This window comes from Ailuropoda melanoleuca, chromosome 5 (assembly GCF_002007445.2).
Source record: "Ailuropoda melanoleuca isolate Jingjing chromosome 5, ASM200744v2, whole genome shotgun sequence".
Lineage (NCBI taxonomy): Eukaryota > Metazoa > Chordata > Mammalia > Carnivora > Ursidae > Ailuropoda > Ailuropoda melanoleuca.
In genome coordinates, this window is record NC_048222.1 from 82,552,542 (window position 1) to 82,580,417 (window position 27,876).

Sequence of the window (27,876 nt, forward strand, 5' to 3'; positions counted from 1 at the left end):
TATCTTTATTACTCTCTGAAAACAAAAATTTAAATATTACTTTTAAAGCAAAATTTGCTTATGGCAAAATCAATAATATTCAAATAATATAAAATGAAAGATCCCACTCTTGAAATTTTTCATTAGAATTTCATGACAACCTGTTTCCTTTGCAAAATGACGTGAGCTTGGAAGCCGTTCAAAATCAACTCAAAGACTTTGCCCGAACTACCCAAAGTTCTCCTATACAGGAACTTCACTTTTCTCTATAACCGCCTGTCTCCGAAAGACAATAAATGTTTCCAGGGCGGTTTGCCTCGTTTCTACAATGCGCCAGATCTCTGTACCTCCGCCCTTCTCCCACTTTCTCCCGCCCTTTACTGCCCAAGCGCGGCCGCGGCCCCGCCTCCAGTCCCCACCTCAGGGGAGGAGCCTCGCGCCCTCCCCTGCCAGAGCGGGGCCCCCAGGGGCGGAGTCCCGCTCTACCCCACGCCCCGGCGGAACCCCGAGCCCTCCCCCCCGAAGGGGGAGCCTCGCGCTACCCCTCCCATCCCCTCCTCGGGACCTATCCCCGCTGCTGGTTCCCGGGAGCGTTCTGGGTCCATCCCGGGGCAGAGCGTGTGCGGACGCCGGGCGGCCGAGTCCTCTCCGCCTTGCGCCGGAGGCGGCGTGCGGGCCGCGGCTCGGTGCTGGGGCGGGCCGAGGGGCGCGGGCCCGGAGCCGGTGAGTGCAGCCGCCCGCCCTTCGCCTTGGCCCGCGCGGGCAGGGAGCGGGGAGCAGGCCGGGGAGGCGGCGCGGGCTCCGCACGGCGGTGCGCGGAGCCGCTGCTGTTGGCAGTGCCCGGCTTTCCCGCGGCCTGCGCGCCGTCGTCCCGGCGAGCCAACGCAGCGACCGACAGTTTGAAGAAGCATCCCTTATGGAACCGCACCCCTGGCCCAGTTTTTTGGTTGGTTGGTTTGCCACTGTGCCGCCCTGCATTTACCCCTGGGAGCCTCCCCCAGTGCCCTTCAGCCTTGTCTCCGCGGCCCCCCATCTCTTCGCCTCACCCCGGGAAAGAATTGGGACAAGCAGCCGTTTTACAGTCTCCCTTGGGGAGTGAGTGGCTAACCTTAGAAAAGAGGACGCCCTATTGCCCCTATCCCCTGCCGCGTTCAGGGTGGCACCCTAGGGAGCCATTACCCAGCCTCACTGCAGTTAGCCTCTTGAGGGAGGGGGCTTGAGGGTAGGCAAGACGTCCCCATCAAACCTGTGTCCTTTCCGCTTCTACTCCCTTAAGGCCAGAGCAGAGACCACTTGCTGCCCAGTTTTATTTCTGCATAAGTATACCTTAAAAACTACGCGCTTGTGTTGAGATTTCAAGGATTAGGTGCATTTCGGATGAAAGCTTTTCCAGAAGCTTCCTCTGTTAGAGATGACTTGGGCACTGAGAGCTGGTTGAGGTTAAGTTGGGTTGCAGTCAGGCAAGTCTTGCAACCCAGCACTTTTGTCAGTATGGCCTCTCCAGTGTCTTGAAGGTCTGATTAGGGGAAACAGCACTACTTTTTAGCGAATATAAAGCACCATCAAATGTAAAATACACATTATTGAATGTGCTGCTAATTCAACTATGAGAAAGCATGGATATAGTAAGAGGCATCATTTTAGAAAATTTTAATTGTTTTTTAGAATTGGTGAACTATAATAGCTACCACTCTGGCAGGTACCTACTTAGTTCATAACTTACAGAGTCTTGTGCAGGGGGGGACAAGGACAGGTGGTTAAGTAGTGTGCCCTGGGTAAGGGGGATGGGGAGGAACAACTAGCTTTGAGAAGCCAGGTTACAGACCACTCAGACTCAAACATCTGAACGCTTTATACATAAACTCTGAGTGAACTTGGGTGATTTGGGGCAGAGAGGGATAGGGGTTACAGATAACCATACGTCAGGGTTAAAACAACCCCAGCTGTTTTTGGTTACCAGGGATAATTATCTGCAGTTAAGCTGGAGGTGGCCTCTCCCTGCTCTGAACTAACATGACCCTGTGTCTGCACTTGTCATGGTTCTGAGCTCCGCCTTGTCATCACATACACAGTGCCCCTACTAGTGGGGTGGTCCTGGGAGGACCAGATTCACATCTGTCTCTGTGTCCCTTACAGTCTTCTCTTCCATCACCGTTTCTCCCGTAAAAGTGGGGAGATAAATCAGCAGCAGTGGGTTCGAATGATTGGTATTGCTGAAGGAGGAGGACAGAGGAAGTGTGGAGATGCGTTGGAGGCCCACCGTGCAGGCAAAAAGTACCTAGGGCCAGCTCCCATTCAGGCTGCCACAACGGCTCCCATGACCTGATGGCTTAGCACACTGTTGGTGCTTAGTAAGTGTTTGAGGTGAGAAGGTGGTGAGAGGGGCTGGAAAGGGAAACCATTACTGGGAAACTGACCCACACCTAGCCACAGCTGGTCCTTCTCTTTGATCCCAGCCACACCCCCCTTTTTGGCCATATATGCATTTCAAGTTGATGGCAAAAAAATAGCTGCTTGAAAGCTTGGAACTTGGCACCCACCAGAAATGCTAGAGAAGAACTAGCAAAGTCAGTGGCTTCTTTTCCCCATTTCTGCCTGCAGGGATGCCGGAAGGACCATCTGTGAGAAAGTTTCACCATTTGGTCTCCCCCTTTGTGGGGCAGGAGGTTGTCAAGACAGGGGGCAGCAGTAAGAAGCTGAACCCTGCCAGCTTCCAGTCCCTGTGGCTCCAAGACACCCAGGTGAGTTCTTCTGGGCTTGTCCCATACCTCATGTAAATGGGCCGGCTCCATTGGCCCATCCTGTGACTCCCTTAGAATTTATCTCAAGACTTTGATGCCATCGCTTCCTTGAGCCCAAGGCAACCACGCTAGGAACCCCACACAGCTCCGCCTCTTTACATCTGATGTTTCTCAGCCAGGAGTGGGCATCTCGGTGGCCTTTAAAACTAGATAGAGTACCCTGTGCACTCATGAGCTGGAGATTCCAAATTAGTCTGGAGTGATTCTGGTCACTCCAGCTGACTGATGTGCACCTGTGGCTGGGAAGTAGCAAGGACGTAAGGAAAGAGCATAGCTTTCTGATCTGGATTCTGGTGGCCTTATCCATACCCTGGGCATAAGGCAGAATTGGCTCAAGGGGCTCCCAGGGCTCCTGTGGTCTGACTTGTGCGTCCTTCTCTAGGCCCATTTCTTCCCCTGTCCCAAATCTGTCTTCTAGTCTTGTTGAACTATCTGGGGCTCCTCTACCAATCCTCTTGCCCATGATTTTGACATGCTGCTCCCCTGCTTGGATCTTCTTTTTTTTCCCCCAGCTCTGCCCCCATTCCCGTCCCTTCATGTGACCATGGTAATTCCCGTCTTCAGGATTCAACCTTGCCATCACATCCTCTGAGAAGCCTGGCTTGCCTGCCCTAAGGGTGGGGAGAGACTTCTCTGTGCTTGTGGGGCACCCTGTACTTCCTCCTAGTGGATCCTCATTGCTGAATTTGTCCTGCTGGTTGAGTGCAGGAGACAGAGCAACGGGGCAGGGCCTGTGCCCTCATCAGTATTGTATGCCTAGCACTTCGCTGAGTGCCGGCTCTTAGGAAGCATATGTTGGTAATTGGCTATAGAAAAAATAAATTAGCTCTGCTACTTAGCTGTGTACTCTGAAGCAAGTTACTTAATCTCTTAGCTGTAGTTTCTGCAGTTGTAAAATGGGGATAAATCACTTAGTGGTTAAAATTGTATTAAACAGACTTTATATGTGGGACAGGGGCTCAATAAGTGATGATTCTCTTTTTACCACCTTGTCCTTCACACACACCTTGCGGGTTACAAAGCCATTCTTGGTTAGAACTGAAGGAGGTCTTGTAGACCTTCACTTACACTTTCTTCATTTGGAGATAGGGGTTCAGAGAGAACACTCAACCCAAGTTGACATAGCTAGCTAGAGCCCAGGCCACCTGACCTCCAGTTCTGTGCTCCCCTCTGTGAGAGCTTTTGGACTCTTTGCCCAGACTACCGCAAGGTTTGCAGAGGCAGGGTTAGATCCTTTCATCTCTGGAACCCCAGCACTTCACCTGTGCCTGTCACAGAGCTGGCTTGCAGAGAATAATGGAATGGCTGAGTGGACAGAAGAATGTGTGGACAGGGAGCTTTGAGATGGAACAGCAAGCTGGTTTCCTAGTAAACCAAGGCAGAAATCCGTGTTGTGGGAGCCGGAGAACCCTGAGGGTCACAGCCTTCAGGAGCTGCCTGGCATGTGGGGGGTGAGTTCTCATCACTGTGCTCCCTTCTTTGCACCTCTGCCTCCTAAGGATCTGAGAGTTGAATTTGGAAAGTAAGACCTGTATCAACAACAGGGGAAACTGTTAGGTAACAGTGAAGGGGAAGGAAGGCATCATATGATTAAGGCCCATTTGAGGGCCTCAGCAGGGAAGAGGTCCTTGTGGCCTGGAGTAAAAGACTTCATGGGGGCACCTGGGTGGGTTGTTCTGTTTAGCGTGTGCCTTCAGCTCAGGTGGTGATCCCAGGTTCCTGGGATTAAGCCTCATGTGGGCTTCTGTTCAGCAGGGAGTCTGCTTCTCCCTCTCCCTGCTCCTCCCCTCTGCTTCTGTGCTCGCTCGCTCTCTCTCTCTCTCTCAAATAAATAAATAAATAAAATCTTTTTATTAAAAAAAAAAAGACTTAATGAAAGAGGTGGATTTGAGTTGGACCTTGAAGGATGGAGGATTTAGATGGACCAAAAGGAAAAGAAAGGGCATTTCAGGTTTGAGAAGCAGTTGTAGACAGGCAAATGGAGATAGAATGAGTGCAGTGGGCTAACAAAACAGGGAAGAGATTGGCTCCGCTCTGTGCCACCTGTTTTTCTGGCATGTTCCTTCTCTGTCTTTCCTTGTTGGTTCTCCAGTTTCTGTGTTGGAATTGTGTTTGATTACTCATAACAGATTCAGAACAGCTTATTCATGTCTGGAGTTTGTGTGTTTTTTTTTTCCCCCTCCCTTGACATAATGGGAAGTCCAGAGGAGGCAGTCCAGGATGGTATGGGAGCAACGCAAGATCACTGGGCACCAAGCTCCTTCTGCTTTCCCCTCCCTGGGGTGTGACCCTCATCCTCATGGTGATAACATGGCAGCTGAGATTCCAGCCATTACATTCTAGGCAGGAAGGAAAGGAGATAGGGCAGAAGGGACCTAGAAGCTGATTCACCTATTTCAAAGAGCTTTTCTGGAAACCACATTTGACCACTCCTGCGTGTATTTCACTGGCTTCTCCATCTTTAAGGGAGTCTGGGAGACAGAGATTTTTAGCTGAAGACATTGAGGTCTCCCTAAATCAGAGGTTTTTGAGGTCCCTGTAAATTGGTAGATTTGTTAGTAGGGAAGAGGGTAGAGGGATATTGGGAGTTAGTCAGTAGTCTCCTTACACCCTGTCCATTATCTTCTCCTTCGTTTAACCCTCTCATTTTGCAAAGCATGTACTCCAGTAGCTGCCTGAGAAAGACTACATGGGGCGTACGTATTGAGTACATGACTGTCACGTGACTTACGTGACTGTTAATGTTTCTATTCCGTCCTAGTTCGGATGGTGTGGGAGCTCTCATCCAATCCCCCTACATACTTAAGACTTTTAACCAGTCCTCCAATTTTTAAAAATATGTGACAGCTTTACTGAGATATAATTCACATTACATACAATTCACCCACTTAAAGTGTGCAGTTCAGTGGCTTTTAGTGTCTTCACACAGAGTTGTACAACCATCACCACAATAGATTTTAAAACATTTTCATCTCCCCAGAAAGAAACCTTGTGCCCACTAGCAGTCCCTCCTCATTTCACCCCTGCCTTCCACCCCCAGCCCTAAGCAACCACTCATCTATTTTCTGTTTCTATAGAATTGCCCTTTTTTGGACATTTCACATATATGGAATCCTACAACATGTGTTCTTTTGTGACTTCCTTTTTTTAAAGGTTATTTACTTATTTATTTGACAAAGAGTGAGAGCCCACAAGCAGGGGGAGCAGGAGAGGGAGAAGCTGACTTGCAGACTTCCAGACTCCCCGCTGAGCAGGAAGCCAGACCCGACCCAGGGCTCCCTGCCTGTCCTGGAAGGCAGACAGACGCTTAACGACTGAGCCACCCAGGCGCCTCCTTTTGTGACTTCTTTTACTGAGCATATTTTCAAGGTTCATCCATGTTGTAGCGTGTGTCAGAATTTCCTTCTCTTCAAATACTGAGTTTCCAGAGGGAACTAGTGGATGCCGGAATGACCAGCAATCCCTATACCAACGGATGAAAGATTACTCCAAACTTTGCTGTGAAAGAGAGAAGGCATGGGGCTTAACGCTCAAGAGATGAAGACCCTTTGCTCTTCTTTGGTCCCGCTTTTATTGGTGCTTGAGGATAATCACAAATCCTTATCACTCTTCCTCAAGCATGTGATGTGTGACGAGGGGGGTCTTACTGAAACTGGGAGGATGTGTTTACGGGAAAGATACGATGTGCTAATATGCATGTTCTACTGAGTTCTGCTAAACATAGCCTAAGGGGCAATGCCTACATCACTTGGATCACAGAGCGGCTGTTGGGGCTAGGAAAGTTTCAGGAAGGCACCTCCCTGTGGCATTCCAGCGGCAGAGTGGTCACACAGGCCTCGGCATTCCAAAGGCCTACTTCCTTCTCCCAAACCTCCTCTGCCCTCAGCGGCCTCTGTGTTACATTTTAGCGAGCCAGGTATTATGGCTGATTTCATGCTCTACATTAACCCCAACAAGTGGAGCCTTCCTCATCGGTATCCCCTCAGAGCCTAGCATACTGCCTGGCACATTGTAAAAGCTCAGTTAATGGTCAGTTAATTGAAGTAACAATGTCCCATGAATTTAAAAGAGGGACAGGGGTGCCTGGGTGGCACAGCGGTTAAGCGTCTGCCTTCGGCTCAGGGCGTGATCCCGGCGTTACGGATCGAGCCCCACATCAGGCTCCTCTGCTATGAGCCTGCTTCTTCCTCTCCCACTCCCCCCTTGTGTTCCCTCTCTCGCTGGCTGTCTCTATCTCTGTCGAATAAATAAATAAAATCTTTAAAAAAAAAAAAATTTAAAAGAGGGACAGTAGAAATTGCCGTAGTTGTAGAGAACGCAAAGATGTCCTGACCTAGGCATTTTTGACCTGGTAAATGTTTTGACCCTGAGGGGCATTTGACACATATTTTCATCAGCATTATACCAATGCTGGTGAATTTGCATCAAGAAAGTATTTTCTTTTCTTTTTTTTTTTTTTTTTAAAGATTTTATTTATTTATTTAACAAAGAGACAGCCAGCGAGAGAGGGAACACAGGCAGGGGGAGTGGGAGAGGAAGAAGCAGGCTCGCAGCAGAGGAGCCTGATGTGGGGCTCGATCCCAGGACCCTGGGATCACGCCCTGAGCCGAAGGCAGATGCTTAACGACTGAGCCACCCAGGCGCCCCAAGAAAGTATTTTCTGGAGCGAATTCTATTATGCCCTCTGAGTTCCTGCTCAGTTTTTTGGGTAGCTCAGTTTAGCCACTTCTGATACATGGCAGCCACTGCTGTGCTCACATTTGCAGATGAGTTATTCTGGAATTATTTAGAAAGGGAATGCCCTCTTTTAGGGCGAGGATTTCAAAATTTTCATACTAATTGACAAATTAGAGATCATATCAGAACTGTGGTCTCTAAGTATGTACTTTTGGAGGCCAAAAAAGTAACACAGGCATTTCTATTATTGATGCCAGGTGTTTTGGTTTTGAAAGGCTGCCTGAATTTCAGATCATGCAGAACTGGCTCATCCTGGAATCTGGATACGCACATTACATAGTTGGGCTAGCAATATGAAAATAGAATACAAAGCAGCTGGAACATTCTTTTACATACATTTCTTTTTCCCATCTTCTTTTCTTGAAATCATTTTCTTCGGGATGAGGTGAATTCTTTTCCTTTGTACATATTATATATGTTTTATGGTTTGATCCATTGGTTAGTTTTTGTGTCAATATTCAGTTTCTATTGATTGTCGTTTTTTTGTTGTGAGTTCTCTTGTGGCCATTTCTTCTACGAAATCCTATTTCAGTGAGTGAGAGGTACCAAATTTTACGACGTGTAAAATACATTGCGTATTTACAATTTATAAAACGCAGTACTTTAGCTGCAGTCAAATCGTGTGTGGTGTGTGTATGTGTGTGTGCGCGCTTATTTCTAACAGAGAAGTACTATGAATTAAATACAAGATGACAATTTATATTTATTTCTCAGCCGATCTGTGAAAACATTGGGAGCATTTCCCCTCAGTTATTCTAGGGTGGTCCTGCTGTCTGGCATGGATCTGTGTTACTGCTAATCCAATTCTTCTAGCTTTCAGTCACTTTGAAAACCATGTGCTAACTGCCCATACCACTGGAGCAAAGAGCAAAAGGCAGGTCCGAAATTCTCAACTTGAGAAAGCTTCACGGAAGAGGCAAGAAGGAATAAGTTTGCATAGGATAAACATCTGCACATACCTCTTCTAGTCTTCCCTTTTTTGGGTCTGTAGGGCTGTCCTAGGCCATGCAGACTACTATAGCAGAACACCACAGCCTGGGTGGCTTGTAACCAACGGAAGTTCGTTTCTCATAGGTCCAGAGGCTGGAAATCCAAGATCACATAGCAGGGCAGTTTTGGTGTCTGGTGAGAGCCTGCTTCCTGGTTCATAGACCGCCACCTTCTGGCTGTCTTCACTTGGTGCAAGAGGCAAAGGAGCCCTCTGGGGCCGCTTTTATAAGGACACTAATCCCATTTACGAGGACTTCACCCTCATGACCTAATTACCTCCCGGAGGCTTCACCTCCAAATACCACCGCCTTGTGGGTTAAGTTTCAGCGTAACACATTGTGGGGGGGGGGCGGGCACAAACAAGTCCATAGCAAAGCCTTAGATCGTGTTTGGTTTTTTCTAGGTCCATGGAAAGAAATTATTCCTTAGATTTGATCCAGATGAAGAATTTGGGTCCCTTGGCAACATCTCACTGCCAGAGTCTCTAGAAAAAGGAGAGAGGAAGGAAGAGGCCTCGGACCAAAAGCAGGCCTCGGGACCCAGCAGCCAGAAGATCTCTCACTCGTCCTCTCAGTCCCTGGAGCTTGTTGCTCCCAGGGGAGACCATGGTTTGGAGCGTTTGTGTGGAGACACGCCTGCAGAAGGTGCTGAGAGGTGGCTGCAGGTCAGCTTTGGTTTGTTCGGCAGCATTTGGGTGAACGAATTCTCCAGAGCGAAGAAAGCAAACAAGAGGGGCGACTGGAGGGACCCCATTCCAAGGTAATGGTGTGGTTGGGCAGGCTGTGGGCTGTGGCTCTGCAGGGTCTGTGGTGTTTCACATGGCCCCTGTGCAGGCTTGGGGCTGGGCTCTGTGGGCTCACTTAGGCGGGTATCCCCCCTGCTCTGCAGCTCTCCACTTCCTAGGAAAGAGTACCCATGATAGAAAGTAGACTGCAGTCTGCATCCAGAGAGGGGTGGAAACATACTGGGGCAGCTTAGAAAAAGGGAAGAACTTTCCCAACAAGCATATCCTTCCAGAGGGATGGCTCTGAAGGACATTTTATGGCTTGACTAGGGCACTCTGAATTTAGGGACAGAATTGTCTAAGTTTTTGTCTGTTCATGGTGAGGAGAATATCTTGGTGTGTAAAACTCTGTCCATGTTCAGGATTATTACTTCTGTAGATTCCCAGAGGAGTCATTGCTGGTCACTGAGAATGAACATCCCCACGTCCTTGCATAAGTACTCACTTAGCTGAATTCTTAACTAGTTCCGAGTTGTTCGAATACTTTTTATCAGTTTGCAGAGGATTTTGTATATTGCGTGAAAATCTTTGTGAGATCTGGTGCCACTGTGGCTTCAAGTCCGCCTGTGTCCTTTGACAGTGTTTGTGCCTTTTGGCTTTCAGGGTTTATAAATTTTTTAGGGACACCTGGGTGGCTTAGTTAAACGTACAGCGTACAGCGCTTGGTTTCAGCTCAGGTCCCGAGCTCATGGATTATGGAATGGATACCTAAGTCGCATTGGGCTCCAAGCTCAGCAGGGAGTCAGCTTGAGATTCTCACCCCGTGCCCCTCCCCCCACTCATGTGCTTTCACTCTCTAAAATAAATAAATCTAAAAAGTTTTTAAATTTTTATTTATTTTTTAAAAATGTTTCTTGAAGTGTAGTTGACATTAGTGTTATCTCAGCTTCAGGTGTAGAACGTCAGGATTCAACAATTCTAGACATTACTCAGTGCTCACGGTGATAAATGTAATCATCATCTATCACCAGTGTTATTAAAATATTATTGACTATATTCCCTATGCTGTAGTTTTCATCCCTGTGACTTATTTTATAACTGGAAGTCTATACCCTCTTAATCCTCTGTACCTATTTTGCATCCTCCCACCTTCTGGGATTTTAAATTTTTAGGTAGTCAGGGGTCAGTATTTTTCCCAATAGCTCTTGAGTGTTCCCCTCTTGCTAAAGAAGGCTCCTTCTGCCTAAAAGCCCCACTACTCTTCCATTGTCTAAAGTTTCATAATGATATATTTTTATGTTCAAAACTGTAGTGTTTCTTTACAGTATGATGTAGCGTTAGTAAGATGCTTTGGAGTATAAAGATAACTCAGACTGGATTAAGTGGGGAGGAGATCATTAGAAGTTTCAGGCAAGGGTGGGCTTTGGTGTTGACTCAGTTCCCAGCTTTGGGCTTCATGTTCTGTGATTCTCCTGTCTGTGCCTTTTCCCACATGCTGGTTTCATCCTTAGACCAGCAGCAGGAGACTCTTGCAGTCCCAGGCCTTATGTCCACACATAAAGAGAAGAGGGGAAGAGAGGGTCATTTCTAGAAGTTCCAATGAGCAAAAAGCTCAGAGCCTCCCAGCAAACCTCTCATGGCCTGAAGCTGGTGCCTGGGCTGGTTGCTCAATTAGCCACCAGCTGGGGCAGTTGAAATGCTCTTCACTAATAAGCCTCCTCCCTAACTAGCTTTTCGAATTTATTGTCACAGAGTTAACACATATTATTCTCTTATTTTTTTAAATCTCTTCTTGTGAAGTTATGTCTGCTTTTTTCTTCTAAGTGTTTTTTATTTTCCTTTGTCACCTTCCCTCTTTTTTTTCTTAATTAGGCTTACCAGAGTTTTATCAACTTTGTTGGGCTTTCAAATAAGTAATATTAGTTTTATATACTCTGTATGGGAAGAGTATTTTCTGATTTTCCATATGTTTGAGTGGGGTAATCATTTTGTTTGGCTGACTTTTTTTTTTTTTTTTTTAACTGGATTGTGATCAGGATATCAGCCTGTAAATTTTCTACTTTGGGCATCTATTAAAATTTGCAAACACATCATTGCTCTTTGCTTACATTTTATGTACATAAATGCAGATAGTATGTTCATAAGAAGTAAAACCTTCTGTAACTATTAAGAACAGGTTAGTGATTTGATAATTCAAACTATACTTTCTTCTTTTTTGTTTACTTAATATGCCAAACGTGGGAAGAGGAGCATTAAAATCCTCTAGGGTGATTGTGGTTGTATGAAGTTTCTCCTTGTCTTTCTAGTGTGTTTATATGTTTGCTGCCCTGTTGTCCAAAGCATCAAGGTCTCTGACTCTCATAGGTTCTTTGCACCTTTATTAAATAATAACATACCCTCAGGGCACCTGGGTGGCTCAGTGGATTAAGCATCGGACTCTTGATTTGGGCTCAGGTCATGATCTCAGGGTCATGAGTTTGAGCCCTCTGTTGGGCTCCATGCTGAGCATGGAGTCTGCTTAAGATTCTCTCTTCCTCTCCCTCTGGCCCTCCCTTCCACCTCCCTCCCTCTCTCTCACACACACAAAAATAAAATAAATAATAACATACCCTCTATTTACCTTTGGTCTTGAATTCTGCTTTTCTTGATGGCAATAATGCCACTCTGTGTTTGGCTGGCCCCCCACTTGGTCTTTTTATACTTAGTCTGTGCTTTATAGGTGTGATTTTTAACTGATTTTAGGTATATTTCTTAGAGAGTATCTGGCTTTTGTATCTCTTTAAACTCAACCCAAAACTCTTTGTTTTGAAATGTGGTAACTGTGGTGTTTGTATTTTCTTCCATTTGCTGTTTTATTATACCTCGTTTCTTTTCTTCTGTTGGATTTCTCAAGTTTCTTTCTCTCCCCCCTTTTTTTTTCCACTCCTGTTGGGTATAAATTGCAAGTATTGCTATTCATCTTCTTTCTGTTGGTAATAACGTTCCCTTTAAATTAGACTTGTAGTTTTTCTTAGTTAATAATGACCAATGTTTAATAACATTAATAACACGTCTCCCTTCTTATTAAAACTGGGTTTTGCTCCTTTCCTTCATCCTTCTGAGAGGAGGCCTTCGAAATATTTCTACTTCACCACTTTTTTTACCCTATTTCCTGCATTTGCTGAGATAGTTTAGAATTTTAGTTCCAGATTGTTAACTATATGATACTATTAAGTATGTGTAACTAAATTAATACTAAAAACACATTAACGTGGGTATCTTCTTTGTTTTTACTCAGTTTTGAAACCTTTTATTTTTGTGTATGTAATGGTTATTAACAAGTCTCTTTAATAAGGTTAGGATTCTAATGAAAAGCAGCGTTTTCGTGAAAGCCTTCAGGGCTCCGTTGTGTGTCATATAGCAGGGAGTAGCCCTGAATTTGGCATGAGACTTAATGACCCTATTTACAGCCTGCAAGGAATCCTCCTCGGTAGTGATTTTTCACTGTGCTCTGATGGCAAGCATACCAGTTTCCGTGCAGATGCTTCTCATCTCAGCACCAGAGCGATTTGGACACAGTCACACTAACAATTCAAATCTGACATCTCTTTCAACACTCATTGAACGAGCATGAATCTGAAAAATGTGAGTCGACCCTCTAGATCAGGTAAGCTGAATGTGGTCTTTCTGTCCAGTCTCTCTGGCCTCGTCAGTCCTGGATCCAAACCGTCAGGTCTGGTGGTGGCCATGAGCCCTTTAATGTTACCTGGAGGGTCAAAACCGTCCAGTTGATTGATCAGTTTCAGGGTCATTCTCTGCACTTCGTTGTCTCCTTCAGCACCATCCTCAACATGAGCCCCTCCAATAGCGTCGCTTTCAGCAAAGAAGATAAGGCAGGCTATCTTTGTTCTGGGCATTTCAGAGAGTTCATGAACCGTTCAAGCCCCCTCGCCGACATTATTCTGTAAAAGTTCAGATCCAATAACTCTAAAGGCAAGCATCAGTCCTGTTAGCATCTGCCCAAGCCCGAAGTGTCTTGCCTGTACCTGTGGACCAAAGAGCAGCACACCCTTGGGAGGCTCAGTGTCAAGGTTAACAAACGTCTCTGGATAAAGTAACAGAGTTTCAGCCACTCCCCACAGTTTCTGAATCTGTTCTTACAACCAGCCACATCGCTGTATATGACATAGGTTTTTCCTCCACCTGCATCGTGGTAACTAGTGGATCAGTCTTAGGAGGCAGTGGAATGGGAGTTTGATACTTACTTCTGTCCACTGTCATACTCTGCCGACTCTCATTCCTTCTTGTGTCGGTAGGTCCTACCTGATCACTAAGATCCACCGCACACTTGGCAAACTGCTTCACGTTGATGATGTACTTGGGTCCCCCGAATCAGCACACATTATCCTTGTACACCTCGCAACCTACAAAGACTGATCACCCTACAGTGTTTGCTTTTTGGCGGCCAAATCCCAGAGTGCCGATGGGGGCAGGCCAGTATCAGACTCTCTCACACCAGTGAGCTTATTAAGCTGCTTCATCTGCTTAGAGTCAGTGCTCTGACCAGACGCTCTCAGCAAGGCGATATCGCCCCCATCCAGAGCTCAGGTGGGCTTCTCGTCCTCCTCATCCTCTTTGTTTTCCGCTGGTGAGCACTGAGCATCCGGCGTTTAAGGAGCTCCAAGTGCCTCAGCTCCTCAGTGACCACACAGAACCTCCCTCTCACTTCCAGTGATCAACATGGGTATCTTCTGATTCAAGAATTCCTTCTTAACACGTCACAGTTCTCAGTTGTGCTATCGTCCAGTCCTCTAGGTCTCTCACAGTAAATATTATGCAATCCAGGGCTGCCCTTTACGACCTGCCCTCTCCCTCTCCCCTTGGTTTGATGTCCCTGCTGATCTCATTTCTGTTGGGCATTTATTTTTCCCTGAGTAATTACGTGAGATACCACGGTAGATGTATCTCTGAGGCCTTCTCCTCTAAAGTTGTCCTTTTAGGGGTACCTGGGTGGCTCAGTTGTTGGTTCAGCGATTGACTTGATTTCGACTCAGGTCGTGATCTCAAGTTATGGGATCGAGCCCTGAGCTCCATGCTCAACACAGAAGCTGCTTGTCCCTGTCCCTCTGCTCCTCCCCCGAATCACATACTCTCACTCGCTCACTCTCTCTCACTCTCTCAACAAAGTTGTCCTTTTACTTGCACATCAGAATACCATCTAGGTCAGATACATGGATATTCCCTTTCAGATATGGAGTCCAGTTGCGGTCTGATTATCTGCCCTTACACAGTAACCCATTATTTCTTTATCAAAGTTCAGACAGTTTCTCCTGTGTCCTTGGAATTCAGGAAGTCCATGGGCGTATGGGTGCATATGTATTTCTTGGTAAGTCTTGCCTGGACGGGGAGCGGTGGCTCTTTAGCATCCATTTCTCTGTCCTTCCTAACAAAGTCTGCCTTTGTGCGGGTAGCCACACCTCTGAGCTTTGAGGCTTCTGTACGTCATGTGGTCTTCAGTGAACGTGTATGGCTGTGATCAGAAGATGGAGCTATATATATGTTTTATTTTAATTACTGCATTTAGCCCTGAGATTTTTTTTTTTTTTTTTTTTTTTTTTTAATTTTTTTTTTTTTTTNTTAAGATTTTTTTTATTTTACTTGTGTGACAGAGAGACAGCCAGCGAGAGAGGGAACACAGCAGGGGAGAGGGAGAGGAAGAAGCAGGCTCCTAGCCGAGGAGCCTGATGTGGGACTCGATCCCGGAACACCGGGATCACGCCCTGAGCTGAAGGCAGTCGCTTTAACGACTGCGCTACCCAGGCGCCCCTAGCCCTGAGATTTTTATGATTCTGGCAGAACCATCCCTTTTCTCTTTTGGGTTCTTAGCTTCCCTGGGTGAATCTTGACTGTGGAGTGGGAGTGCTATGGATATATGACATGAGTCTCCGAGTGGGAGCTGTATGTGTATGTGCCCTGAATGGCATGCACTTAGGATCTTTTCTTTCTTCCTAGGTTGGTCCTGTACTTTGGTGGTGGTGGCTTCCTGGCATTTTATAATTGTCAGATGTCTTGGAGCTCTTCCCCCGTGGTCAGACCCACCTCTGACATCTTGTCGGAGAAGTTCGATCGAGGACAAGCCTTGGAAGCTCTGGGCCAGGAGCAGCCTGTCTGCTATACACTCTTGGACCAAAGATACTTCTCAGGCTTAGGTATGACTGATGGGAAAGGGATAAGACCCACCTCCTGCGTGCTTCTGGCAGTCACTTAATCTCTTTAGCTTCACTTCCTTCATTTTTAATCTAAGGGAGTTAGGGGCGCCTGGGTGGCCCAGTGGGTTAAGCATCTGCCTTAGGCTCAGGTCATGATCTCAGGGTCTTGGGATCAAGCCCCACATTGGGCTCCCCGCTCAACGGGGAGTCTGCTTCTCCCTCTCCTTCTGCCCCTCTCCGCCCACTCATGCTCTCTCCCGCCTCCATCTCAAATAAATAAGTAAAATCTTTAAAAAAATAAATAAACTGAGGGAGTTAGATTAGGCAATTTCTAACTTCTGTCCTGGCTTCAGAATTCACATCCTAATTATATTATCAGCTGGAATCCGCCTGTGGCCACATCATAGCATAACTTCCTAAAGGGCAGGAGTCGTGTCTTCTTTCTCTTTGAATCCTGCACTGCCTGGTGCAGTGCCTGGCACACAGCGGGTAGTCGATTACTCAACCAGTATCTGCCGGGAACTGGAAGCTGTGCAATTTGCTTAGGGAGAACAGGGCGTTTGCTAATGGGGCCTCTCTTGGGCAGAGGGAGCTGCCTGCTGGCAAAGCACGGATGCCTCAGGCCTCTGTCAGGATCTTAAAAGACATGAGTGAAGAAGCAGGTTCCCTCCCTCTGTTCAAGTGTCCTGAGCAATGAAACCATGAGCATTTTCAGGTGGGTAAAAGAGCTGAGCGATCTGAAAACTACAACAGCTAACTAGCAGAACTGTAAGAACTGACTGCTCTTACTACCTCCGGAGAGGACTGAGTGTCCCTGTGACTGGCTGCTGAGGCAATTGAGTGAGTTGATGACAAAACCACCTCATTTCCAAGGCGTGGTGGTGCCTGCTGCAGGCACAGCTCCCCTCAGCGGGGAGGAGGCCCCGGGGGCTCACCAGACAATGGCCTTGCATTTTCACATTAAGACTGTGGGAGCCCCTGCACCCTGAGGGAGACAGACCTCCAGAAAGCGCCTTTGGGATATTTACAGCAAGAGCTAATGTTCTGTTGACTAGTCATTGTTACTAACGACAGTAATAACAGCCGACATAAGCGATCCCTGTTTTACAGATGAGGACTGTGAAGCTTATGGAAGCTAAGGAAGCTCCCAGGGTCACATAGCTAGGATCTGGTTAAGCGGGGTTCAGACGCAGGCAGTCAGCTTCCCTAGCCTGCTTTGATAACCTCTTTGCTGTAACATGGGCCGCACATGAGTTTTATTTCATCTTCACAACAACCTTAAAGGTGAGTATTAGCCAACCCACTTGGCAGACACGGAAGTGGACTCAGAGCAGGTGACTTGCCCAGGAGCCCCCAGGCTGTGGCAGAGTTGGTTCCAGGTCATCTGGAAGAACTCTCCTGCCGCCGTCATGCCAGCTTCTGTCTGCTCTGCTGATTTTGTGGACGGGGCTCTCACCAGTGTGTTCTTTTTCCTTCCCTTGTCCTCTCCCTGCCTCCTCCCAGGGAACATCATTAAGAATGAAGCCTTGTACAGAGCTGGGATCCATCCCCTTTCTCTTGGTTCGCTCCTCAGTCCTCAGCACCTCGAGGCCCTCGTGGATCATGCGGTGGAGTTCAGCGCAGACTGGCTTCAGGGCAAGTTCCAGGGCAAACAGCAGCACACGCAGATCTACCAGAAAGAGCAGTGCCCTGGAGGGCACCGGGTCATGAAAGAGGCGTTTGGGCCTCCGGGAGGCTTCCAGAGGCTCACCTGGTGGTGCCCGCAGTGCCAGCCCAGGCTGCCACCCGATGGGCAAGCGTAGGTCCAGCTCTCCTAGGGGTGCTCCCGCCCCATCTGCACAGAACCTGACCCTTCAGGGGCCGTGACTCCTGAATGTCCAGAAAGAGGGGTGTTGTCAGTGTTTGGGCCTAGCTACAGGAATTAGAGGGCTGGTTGGGGCAGGGGGATGGATGTCAGGACTGTTGCTAGCCATCACTGGAGTTCGGTGGAAGGCGGTTTCTATAGGGTTAGTTTTTTTTTTTTCTTCTTCTTATTTTGGTTAATTCTTCCCATCTAATTCTGCCATTGTGAAAGATGAGGAAAAGTCACAAGGACGGTAAAAGGAAACACCTCCCAGTGCGGCAATGAAAATGAAAGCACCTGAAAGCAGCTGTGCCTCAACATTGCTTTGCAGGTGTTTGGTTTTGTGTTTGGAACCTTGGTTGTTAGGCCCTCCATTTGAAAAAATGGGAAAACGGAATTCCCTTCCTTTGTTCCCCTAGAGGGATCCAGCAGTGAGGATGGATTAGCACAGGAGAAGAGGCTGAGGCTGACTCAGCCTCCCGCCTGAATCCTTTCCCGTGGGATGGAGACCCCAAGAGAAGGGTGGGAGGAGGAGAGGGACCAGGGAATTGGCCACCTTCCTGCTGTTCCCAGTGGGCTTTAGAAAAAAGTATTTATGTTCTCGTAAGGTGATATATTTGTGACTGTTGGTATGTTGAACGGTGCAGGAGTCAAGGGTGGTAGAGACACACTGTCAGGTTGTTAGTGACAGCTAGAAGAAAGTAGGACGGTGACAGGAAAATACAGCTCTTTGTTATTTTCTGTTGTTGTCTTTATTTGGCGGTCAAGGCTCTTTACACTGCGAATAACTGAGCTCCTAGTGAAGGTGGCTAAGTGGGGCTCACTGAGTTGGCCTGATGGGTCCACTTCAGAGGAACAGGGTAGGGAGGGGGTGAGCATGCAGCTGCTCTTCTGTCCATAGGTGCGCTGCCCTACATGAAATCTGGCAGAGCACAGATGGATTTCTTTCTGTTGCATCAGCCTCTGGCCTGCAGAAGGTAGTGATTTGCATGAGTGAACGTACTGTGCCCAGCACCTCCCCAAGAGTTGTTAACAGTGGGGAAAGCCCCAATGGCAGACGTGTAACCTGTAGAATAGTTCATCTGTACTGAGTTCTTCCCATGGAAAGCCTTTAGCCTCATCTTGCCATATCATCTGCAGAAATCCCCATGGTGATGAGTACTCACTGTAAGTGTTCTATAGATGAGGAAACTGAACTCCAGACCAGAGGCTGAGGAACTTGCCTAAGATCACAGGGTTAACAAGGCTCAAGGGCACGCACTTAATCACCCACTACTTTGTGGTCCCCTCGGTATCAGGCCTTTGTAACTGTGCCCAGCACCGCCCTAACAGCTGGTTGACACCATTAGGAGGATGTCCCTGAAAGTAGCCAAGCTTCCTTTGATCCCTCTGTTCTGACAATAGACCACTAGGAAGAATCGTCACCTGTGGTGTCTCACAGATGAAGGGTTCTATCATCAAATAATGCTCTGTCCCCCTCTTGGACCTTTGTGGAGCTCATAAAAGCGTCCCAAGAAATTCTGCAGTAGAGCAAAGTAAAACACTTTGTTTCCAAACCTCATTTTACCGTGAAACCCATTTTACCATTACCCTTCTTTGGGACAGAGTGTAGAAAAGGGTGTAATCCATTAAGATCCATCCTTTGAATCTGCTTTCAAATGTGCCTCTCCGTGGTCTGTTTTTCCTTTGGATCCTTTCCTGCAACCAGTTTTAGCAACCCGGTTCAGTCATGGCAGTTCTGACGTCGAATCTGTATCCTTCCTGCTTTGTGTTTCCTTTGCATCACATATTTTAAATAATCTTACACAACTGTACCTCAGTTATCTCTTTTACTTGACAGAAGCACCAGTTCTTTTGGCCTTAGATTATGCATGCCTAAGTAAACACCTCGGTCTGGGAGACTTAAACCACAGAAATTGCTGGTCTCGCGGTCCCAGAGGCTGGAATTGTCCCATCAAGGTGCCGGCAGGTTGGTCTGTCCCGGGCTCTCCCTCCTGGCCTTGCAGCTGTGTCCTTGCTGTGCTCTCTCAGGCCCTTTCCTCTAAGTGCAGGCACTCCTGGGGCCTCTGCCTCTCCTTAGAAGGACACCAGTCCTATAGAAGGATTAGGGCCCCACGCTTATGACCTCATTTCACCTTATTTACGTCTTTAAAGGTCCTATCCAGATATCCCACATGGTTAAGGCTTAAATGTCAGAATTCGCCGGGGGGTGTGGTAGGGGGTAATGGACACAATTGAGTCCATAACAGGATACAGGGGTGTTTTGGAGAGAATCTTCAAGTTCTCAGAGGCCATGTCTCCACACTTTTTTTTTTTTTTAACTTGAATTAGTTTGTAAAACCCTACTTCCAGACCAGATGCTGTGAAAATACTATTTGAGTTAATTGCTATTTGTATCTACAAGAACATATTTATGCACTTTTACATGTGTGTGTGTACACACACACCCATGTATGAAAATATATGTGTGTGGGGCATCTGGATGGCTCAGTTAAGTGTCTGCCTTCAGCTCGGGTCTACCTTCAGTTCAGGTCATGATCTTGGGGTCCTGGAATTGAGCCCCACGTTGGGCTGCCTGCTCAGCGGGGAGTCTGCTCCCTCTGCCCCCCCCACTTGTTCTCTCATAAATCTTAGAAATGTGTGTGTGTGTACATATATACACACATATATATGTTCCCTTAATTCGAATTGACCTTTCTAACCCATATGGGATAACAGAAATGTGAAATGTTAGGTATAAGCTGGGGCAAACATGGTGTCCAGCCCATTTCCTCTAAGTCAACATCGGATCAATACAGCGGCTTCAGAGTGCAAGGGGGGAATGGGATGGGGAGGCTCTAGAGACACGAGGGGAGGGCTGTGCACCACGGCCTGCGTGGGGGTCTGCACCCATTGTGATTGGTAGAAAAGGAAAAAGGAAAACGCTGTTGCTGTTGTTGATAAAAGTGCTGGAACCTTGAAACAGCAGTGGGAATGGAAAGGAGGAGAGGTACAAGGGCATCGTGGGGTCGGGCTCCTGGGTGACTAGCTGTGCAGACTTGGGCCGGGTTGGGGGGTGGATGCAGAAGCTGAAGATGGCTCAGGTCTGGCACCTGCACTGGAGGAGCCCAGCCCAGCCCAGCTGCTGATAGGGAAAGCCAGCCAGGAGATGAGCAGGTTCTGTGGGGTAGGTGATCACCTGTGCGGCACTGCAGCTGGGGGGACAGCATAGCTGGGACATAGGCCTGGCTCTCCACAGATGCAGGCTGGGCTGGAAGGCACAGATTTGGGAGCTTTCCTCATAGTGTGACAGTCAGAGAAGGGTAACAAGGGCCATCACGTGGCATGAGAAAAGATGGCAATCACAGTGGAACCATAGAGAAAGTCTTGTGTTGAAAGGGCAAGAGCACAGAAAGAAGCCAGTCAGTGAAAGATCAAATGTAACAGGAGGAAAAACAAGCTTCAGGTGGAAGCAGATAGTCCATAATACTGGCTTACGCTGAGTTGAAGGAGGAGAATGAGAAGAGGCCTTTGGATTTGTCAGTTGATCAAATTTGAGGTCATGATCACCTCCCAAGAGAGCAATTTGTGCAGAGTGGCCGCCAGTCTAAAGGGGCTGAGACCTGCATGGGAGCCGAGGAAGTAGAAGTGATGAGGGTGGTCTGCTCTCCAGGAAGGTTAATCCTGAAGGAAAGAGGAAAAGAGGAGGTCAGGGAGCAGAGTCACTTGTTAAAGGGTGGCTATAATGTGAGGATTTGCAAATGAGGAGTTGAGAGGAAACACTAGCAGGGCGAGAGAGCACGCCAGCGCCAGCACTTAAAGATGACCAGGCCAGGATAGGGAGAGAAAAACAGATCCAGAGAAAATTCGCCAAAGGTGAGGTATTTTGAAGTACAAAGGAGGAAGGGGAAGGTTTGTAACAGCTGTTCTGGGAATTTAGAGCCACTTAGGTTTCCAGGGAAGGGTTGTAGAGCCACACTGGAGATCCAGGCTAGATTGCTTCACCTCCCAACTTTCTCCAGCAGTACCCAGTAGCCGAGGCTCAAAACCAATGAAATGGATGCTGTATTAGCCCACACTTGAAGGTGGTGAGGGTAAGAATGGTAGGCGGCCAGGAGGGTGAATGAGAATTCTTTCTATTTAAACATTTTATTATTATCTTTAAATTACAGATAGCAAAAGATTAAAGTGATAAAAAGTTTACAGAACAGAACATGGAAGAATAACTCACACCTGATCTGTCCTCTCAGGAGCAGACTTCATACTCCTCTGACTTCAGGGACTTACTAAAAGTCTGTTGAGTGGGGAAAACAGTGCCCAGCAGTTGAGTTGTAGGGGTTGTTGTCAGCACCATCAGAATTCTAGTGGAAGTACATAGACTGGGTTCCGTGTGGAAGAAATGTAGAAGCAGAAACGTGGCTAGCTGACTGAAACCACAGCTGCCGTGCTGCCCCATTGTGGCAGGAGGCTCTCAGAAAGTTTCAGTTAGTCCTGAAAGGAGGGAGGGAAAGGATGGCATAAGTGGAGTGAATGGGAGCTAGGAAAGAGGTAATGGCGGGGGGCGGTGTGGAACAGCGGGAATTACTCGGATTGTCCTGTGCCTTTTGGATGGAAGGAGGGGCTTCTTGCTTGACAGAATTGCAGGTGAGGGATGAGATAAATAGAGGGAGAGTCCAGGTAATCTGGAGAGGTGAGATTTGTATTCAACAGATTCTAGGGGAAAGATTTATTTATCTCCTGAACTCGAGTTTTGTGATAATTGTGAAAAACTTGATATTTAATGTTAGGTTTCAGTGGCCCTAGCCATTCAATAAGTATTTCTGACAGGCCACCTAAATGCTGGTTCTGGGAACACAAGGAGAAAAAACACAAGCAAACCCCTACACTAATAGGAGGCTGGCTTATTACAAAGAGTGTTAAAAGTATTTCAGTAGGTTGTAGAAAAAATGCTGTGTGAGGGCGGGGAGGATATAAGTGTGTTCTAGAAGTCCCAGTATAGGGGTGCCTGGCTGGCTCAGTCGTTAAGCGTCTGCCTTCGGTTAAGGTCATAATCCTAGGGTCCTGGGATGGAGCCCTGCATTGGGCTCCCTGCTCAGCAGGGAGTCTGCTTCTCCCTCTGTGCTCTTGCTCTCTGCTCTCCTCTCTCTCTTTCAAGCAAATAAATACAATCTTAAAAAAAAAAGTTCCAGTACAGTCCCAATTGCAAACATTGTTATTCCACAAAAAGTAGTGGAGACTTGTTATGTGGCAAGCACTGTGCCAGATGTTATGTTTAGACAGCATCTCTGACCTTGAGGACTTCACAGTGAAGAGATGGAAATGAGATCATTGGAATACACCAGGTTCAAGACGAGAGCATCCACTGAACATGATGGAAGTACTGAGGTCTGTGGAAATGAGAACAAACGAGGCTCTTTATTCAGAGCTTGCTAGAGCAAGGGCATGAGCCATTGTCACCTGTCACCTGCATTGGCCGAAACTCAGAGGCAGGTGGGGGAGTGGACAAGCTTTATAATGAACAAAGGGGAAGGAATCAGGTGTGCTTGGGTTGGAGGAGGTTGGCATGAAGAAGCTGGAAGCAGGCTAACCAGGAGCTGGGTATCTTAACGTGATTTGCTTACAGAGTATATTTGGCTCTCTTGGTTGGCCCTGAGTTGAAAGTAGGGGCAAAATATAAATAAGTTACCTTGTCCTGACTATGCTGAGCCTATTGTGCAGAGGTTGTGGGTCAGAGTTCTGTTATGGTGTATGGTCTGGCCATTGTCTATTTGTATATGCAGTCTCTGGGCGCCTAGGTCAGACTCAGGAAGCTGGATTAGAATCCAACTATGTCTCTAATAAACAGCAACACCATTCCATCAGCCATGTCTGTCTTTTCCTCTGGTCTGATGCACTGGAAGCTCTTTGGGGTCAAACCTCATCTTGCTCATATTTGTTTTTTCCCAGTGTCTGCCACATTGTTGGTGTTCAGTGGATGTTTGTTGAATCTAAGGAACAGATAAAGGAGAGGCCAGGAAACCTCAGAGAAGGATTTCTGAAGGAAAGGGATTCCACTTGAGCTGTGATGACCCTGAGGCATCAGGGGAAGAGCTAGGTGAAGAGCAAGGAAGGGCATTCTAGAGGTGAATTACTCTGGCAGAGACTGGAGTATGAAATACTGTGGCCTGTTTGGGAACCGCAAGTGCTGCCAGGGCTGGATCAGGGCTAGAGAGTAAGGTAGTGATGGGATAGAAGGCAGTGAAAATCCAAAAACAGGAATACAGGTGCCAAATCATGAGAGAGTTTTTATTCTACGCCAGAATCCTTAATTTTATCTTGAAAGGCATTTCCTTTAAGGAATTTAAAATTGAAGAATTGTAGGCAAGAGAGCAATACAATAAAGTGTGTGTTTTAGATAAATTACTCAAGCTATCACATGGGAATGCATGGAGAGAGATGGGAAGTTGACTTGAAAAATAGTTTGGGAGACAAGATGGGGCTTAAACCAAGACGCATCAAAGAGGAGAGATTAAGACGAAAGAGGTTTATTTCTTAGGCTCCATAGACTTGATGAATGATTTCAAAGGGAGCAGGTGTAGGAAGAGAAAGGAGTTAGGGATGACATCAGGATTTGATAGTCAACTGGGACGCTGTTAGTGCCATTAACTGAAGAAGCTGTTTCAGTGGGAGAGAGATTTCAGTTATGGACATCATAACTTTGGGGGACATCAAAGAGGAGGAAGAAGAGGTACAGGGCAGTTCAGTAAATATTCATTGTGCCCCTAATATGTGCCAGGCACTGTTCTAGATGCTTTGGCGGTATGTTAGTGAACAAAATAAAGGTCTGTCAATCATTGAGCTTACGTTCTAGGAAGAAGAAACAAGGCACTGAACATCAAAAGCAAATTTTGTATTATATTAGCATGTGATAAATACTATGGGAAAAACTAGAACAGGATGGGGATTAGCGGCGGTGGTGGTGGGTGGGGAACAAGCGCAGTCTAAAACAGTGATCAGCGGGCGCCTGGGCGGCTCAGCCGGTCAAGGGTCTGACCTTTGATTTCGCTCAGATTAAGATCCCAGGGTGGGAAAATCCAGCAAGGGGTTGGCGAGGGGAATCCCCGCTCAACCAGGCGCTCTCTCCCTCTCTGCCTGTTCGCTCACGCGCTCTCTTAAAAAACAAAAACACTATGGAGATATAAATTTCCACATCACTCGCTACATAGGGGTAGAAACGCTTCAGATCCATTTTGGGGACAAAGTGGGGTCCAAAACATTAAAAAAGAGGTCCTAGAGTTGAAATTCTAGGAGTAAAATCACCCAGAGAGAAGTGAAAAGCTTTGAGGGTTGTGAAACCGGAAAGGAGGGGTGTTACTGCTGGACCAGGTGCCCGGTGTTTTATGGGGCTGTTAAGTGCCCCAAATGATTTTTGCTCTCTTGTGTCAAAGATAAACGCCAACTCGATTGGTGGGCCCACCCGCCTTTTAAATGGTCCGCAGCCTCGCGCAGATACAGCACAGGAGGTGTGCGTCACTGAAGAGCTAATCTGGCCGGCAGGACAAACACGACTACACACGTGGAGGGATTACTGACAAAATCGTAGCGAACTCTCGCCTGCTGGGCTCTCACCAAAAGCCCACGCACGCCTGAACCCAGGATCCACTGCAGTCCCAGCTCGGGTCTGGGTTCGCGTTCCAACCTCCACCTGGGGAAGTGGAGGAAAAGGCCCACCCCCATAGAAGCACCAATCCCGCTCGCCCGCCCCTTTCTCTTATCCAATTAGCTTAGAGGGTACGGTCGTCACGCCAGCCTCATCCTACCGCCGGTTGGCCGGCGTCTTCCTGGTGCGAGCGGTCCTAGCCAATCAGAGCCCGTCAGTCCACCCCGCGAGCCCACGAGAAGTGGAGCGAGAGCCAGAGACCCGTTGAGGGGAGCGGAGGAAGTGGGCGTGGCGCCCTGCTCTGGGCCCGCCTCTGCTCCGCCCCAGTCGTCGCGCCTTCTGGTTTTAATCCTTCGTTGAGGGCCGGCCGGTGTTTTCCAGAGGTGCGCGGGAATTGAGCGCTCAGCCCCGGCAACCTGCCGCCTGCCGCCAGCATGGAGTTCGTGAAGTGCTTGGGGCGCCCGGAGGAGTTCTACAACCTCCTGCGCTTCCAGATGGGGGGTCGGCGGAAGGTGATACCCAAGATGGACCAGGTGGGTCGAGCATCCTTGCATCCCGGCTGGGGCGGGGCGGCTGCGCGCGCTGCCGCGGCCTAGGGCCTGACCGGCAGGCCCCACAATCGAGGGCGAGGGGCGCGGCGAGCGAGTGCCAAACGCCTCTGGGGTAGCAGACCCCCACCCCTTTTGGCGGCCCCACCCTCCCAGGCTGGTTCCGCTTTCCTTACCCCAAATCCCGCGCAGCTGGCCGACGTCCCTAAGGCGGGCCTCCTCTTCCCTCCCCCACCCTCCCTCAGGTGATGGTCTTGATGCTTAAAATGTTTCTGTTCTTTCAAGACATTGGTTGTCAGGTAGTTTTTCTTCATATTTCCTTCTGTCCTTGAGCATTGATATTTATCGGTGTCTTAATAGGTGGTTGCAAAATTGAGATTACATGGGTAGATTAAGTGGGAGAGAACGTGTGAGAGAATTTCATGAAGGGAATGAACTATGCAAATATGGCCACAGTACCTTTTCGGGAATGAAACCTTGCTCGTCTTTCCAGTTTTCCGTTACACTTCCAAAAGCATCCTTCACTATCCTGCAGCCTTATCAATCCCTATTTCTCAGTGCTTCCTCGGTTTTTTTTATAACATATTTACTCTTCCAAGTTCTTATTAGTTATCGTATGTCTGTTGATTAGCAACATTGTTGGTCGCTTGAAGGCCAAACTTGGTTTTATTTACCTCTATTTCCTCTGCCTCATTCTTGTATCCTTTGCTAAATGAATGCTTACAAAGGTATTTATTAAAACAAGAAAATTGTTCTTAAGTGATTATTGAATGAATAGACACATTCAGCTGAATATGTGGGTTATATCAAAACTTTTAAATTCTTTTCTCCAATGGGACCATCACAAGGACTATTCTTTATTTTAATGTACTCTTAATTGGTGTCCTTTATTAAACCACTTTAATTTCTCATCAGAAAAAAATTCTTCTCTTTCCCTCATAACTCAGGATCCTTCTCATCCTTCAAGGTCTAGCTTCAGTAAGTGCCACCTCTAGTCACCATTCAGCGGACTGAACTGAATGGACACCTGTTCTGTGCTAGGTGTTATGCTGTGTGCCCCATGACAGGATGGCATGTATAGACAAATAATACTTACAAAGAGTTCACCATCTTGTCAGGTCAATAAAATATTACCAGATTGTTCATGGAAAATTCAGGTAGGCACCATAACAAGTTACCTGTGAGACTCCCTCCACCATTTTCTCTGGTACTACCTGTAACAGTCCCATAGCTTTGTATTGTGGTTATTTGTGTATTGGTTTTATGATCCGCAAGTCCCTTTCAGTTTTAAGATTCTGTATTTGATTCTGGACTTTTAAGCTATTCGGATATAGGAATCTTGTTCGATGTCCCTTTAGTGAATTAATGAATAGAAGGTGGATGCACTACCCTCAAGAATCCTCTAGCTTTTTAAACAAGCTAAACTTAAGTAACTGTGGCAGGATATAGTAAATGCCATCAGGAAGTTTACGGTAGGGAAAACTCAGTTCTGGTTGGGATAGGGGATTCATCTTTTGGGGGATGCCTAAAGGAATTACAACTTTACATTGCTCCTGTGCCTTGCTCAATAGATGTTTAATTAGAGATTCTTATTACGAGTTTTTGGAGCTTTCCTGAAATTATTTGCAAATATTTATGTTATTGTACATTTGTGTGTTTTGAGGGGAGAACAGTGGAACATATTCTTCTAGGGATCTGTGCCCTAAAACAGGTAGTCACTGCTTTGTAATCCAGTTTGTACAGTCTCCTGAACACCTCCTCTGACAGGTAGTTCACTACCTCTGGAGACTTGCCCACTCCATCCCCAGACAGTTTTGGATTTTAGGAAGCGTTACCTTACAGTAAGCTGACTTTTTTTCACTCTCTTCTCCCTCTGGAACCAGAGTCTAATCCTTGTTGTGTAATACAGCACTTGACATATTTTAAGAGAACTCTCATATTCTCTGCGAATACTGATATTCAAGCCAAATGTTTTATGTTCTTCCTTTAGTCATCATTATCTGTTACTCTTTCCAGACCATTTACCAACCTGGTGTCTCTCCTTTTGAAGTCTAGTGTTCAAAGTTGAACAGTACTCTTTCAGTCTGGTCTGGTCATTTCAGAACTTTAAATTCCTTTCTTATGGGTGCTCTATTTCTATGTAATGTAGTTTAAGACTACTTTCACTTTAAAAAATATATTTTAATTATAAAATATTTCAAGCAAATAGAAAAATATTGAAAATACAGAAACCAGTTTGTGTCTGTTTCCAAGATTAGATGTATAGTGTTTGCTGTATTTCCTTCATCTTTTTTTTCCTTAAGAAATAAAATGGCCATGTACAAATAAAGTCCTTTTCCGCATCCCACCTCCCCACCACATCAGTGTTCCCTATCTTTTTTAGGTAGCCTCATCATGCTGTGGACTTAGAATTGTGGTCAGTCAGATCCCTAATTGCCTTGCTCGGGA

General features: G+C 47.0%; 2 protein-coding genes and 1 pseudogene across 5 annotated transcripts in view; 2 read left to right on the forward strand and 1 right to left on the reverse strand.

Moving 5' to 3' along the window:
• Positions 1 to 506: 506 nt before the first annotated feature.
• Positions 507 to 19,806, forward strand: NEIL2 (nei like DNA glycosylase 2). 3 transcript variants are annotated; one of them, XM_034661376.1, is made up of 6 exons: positions 507 to 702; positions 2,116 to 2,343; positions 2,581 to 2,720; positions 8,911 to 9,266; positions 15,223 to 15,419; positions 16,923 to 19,806. In XM_034661376.1, exons 3-6 carry the CDS (start codon positions 2,583 to 2,585, stop codon positions 17,219 to 17,221), a joined length of 990 nt encoding a protein of 329 aa, XP_034517267.1. In that variant the 5' UTR covers positions 507 to 702; positions 2,116 to 2,343; positions 2,581 to 2,582; the 3' UTR covers positions 17,222 to 19,806. The 3 variants fall into 3 exon arrangements, with proteins under 3 accessions (XP_034517267.1, XP_034517266.1, XP_034517268.1); XM_034661375.1 differs by lacking the exon at positions 2,116 to 2,343 and having other exon boundaries at positions 508 to 702; XM_034661377.1 differs by lacking the exons at positions 507 to 702; positions 2,116 to 2,343 and adding an exon at positions 728 to 925.
• On the reverse strand, positions 10,739 to 13,952 carry LOC105239497 (annotated as a pseudogene).
• A 5,387-nt stretch (positions 19,807 to 25,193) lies between the features above and the next one.
• The window catches only part of FDFT1 (farnesyl-diphosphate farnesyltransferase 1), a 36,123-nt gene continuing 33,440 nt past the window's right edge, over positions 25,194 to 27,876 (forward strand). The window contains exon 1 of one of the 2 annotated variants that reach the window (XM_034661373.1): positions 25,194 to 25,413. In XM_034661373.1, the coding sequence (XP_034517264.1) occupies positions 25,315 to 25,413 (99 nt within the window). In that variant the 5' untranslated portion in view covers positions 25,194 to 25,314. The remainder of the gene's footprint in view (positions 25,414 to 27,876) is intronic. The other variant, XM_002923668.4, reaches the window with a different exon arrangement.

Coding starts and splice junctions, on each gene's coding strand:
- NEIL2 (XM_034661376.1), top strand. CDS start 2,583: ATGCCGGAAGGACCATCTGTGAGAAAGTTTCACCATTTGGTCTCCCCC. Junction 2,721..8,910: donor TGTGGCTCCAAGACACCCAG/GTGAGTTCTTCT, acceptor GGTTTTTTCTAG/GTCCATGGAAAGAAATTATT. Junction 15,420..16,922: donor AAGATACTTCTCAGGCTTAG/GTATGACTGATG, acceptor GCCTCCTCCCAG/GGAACATCATTAAGAATGAA.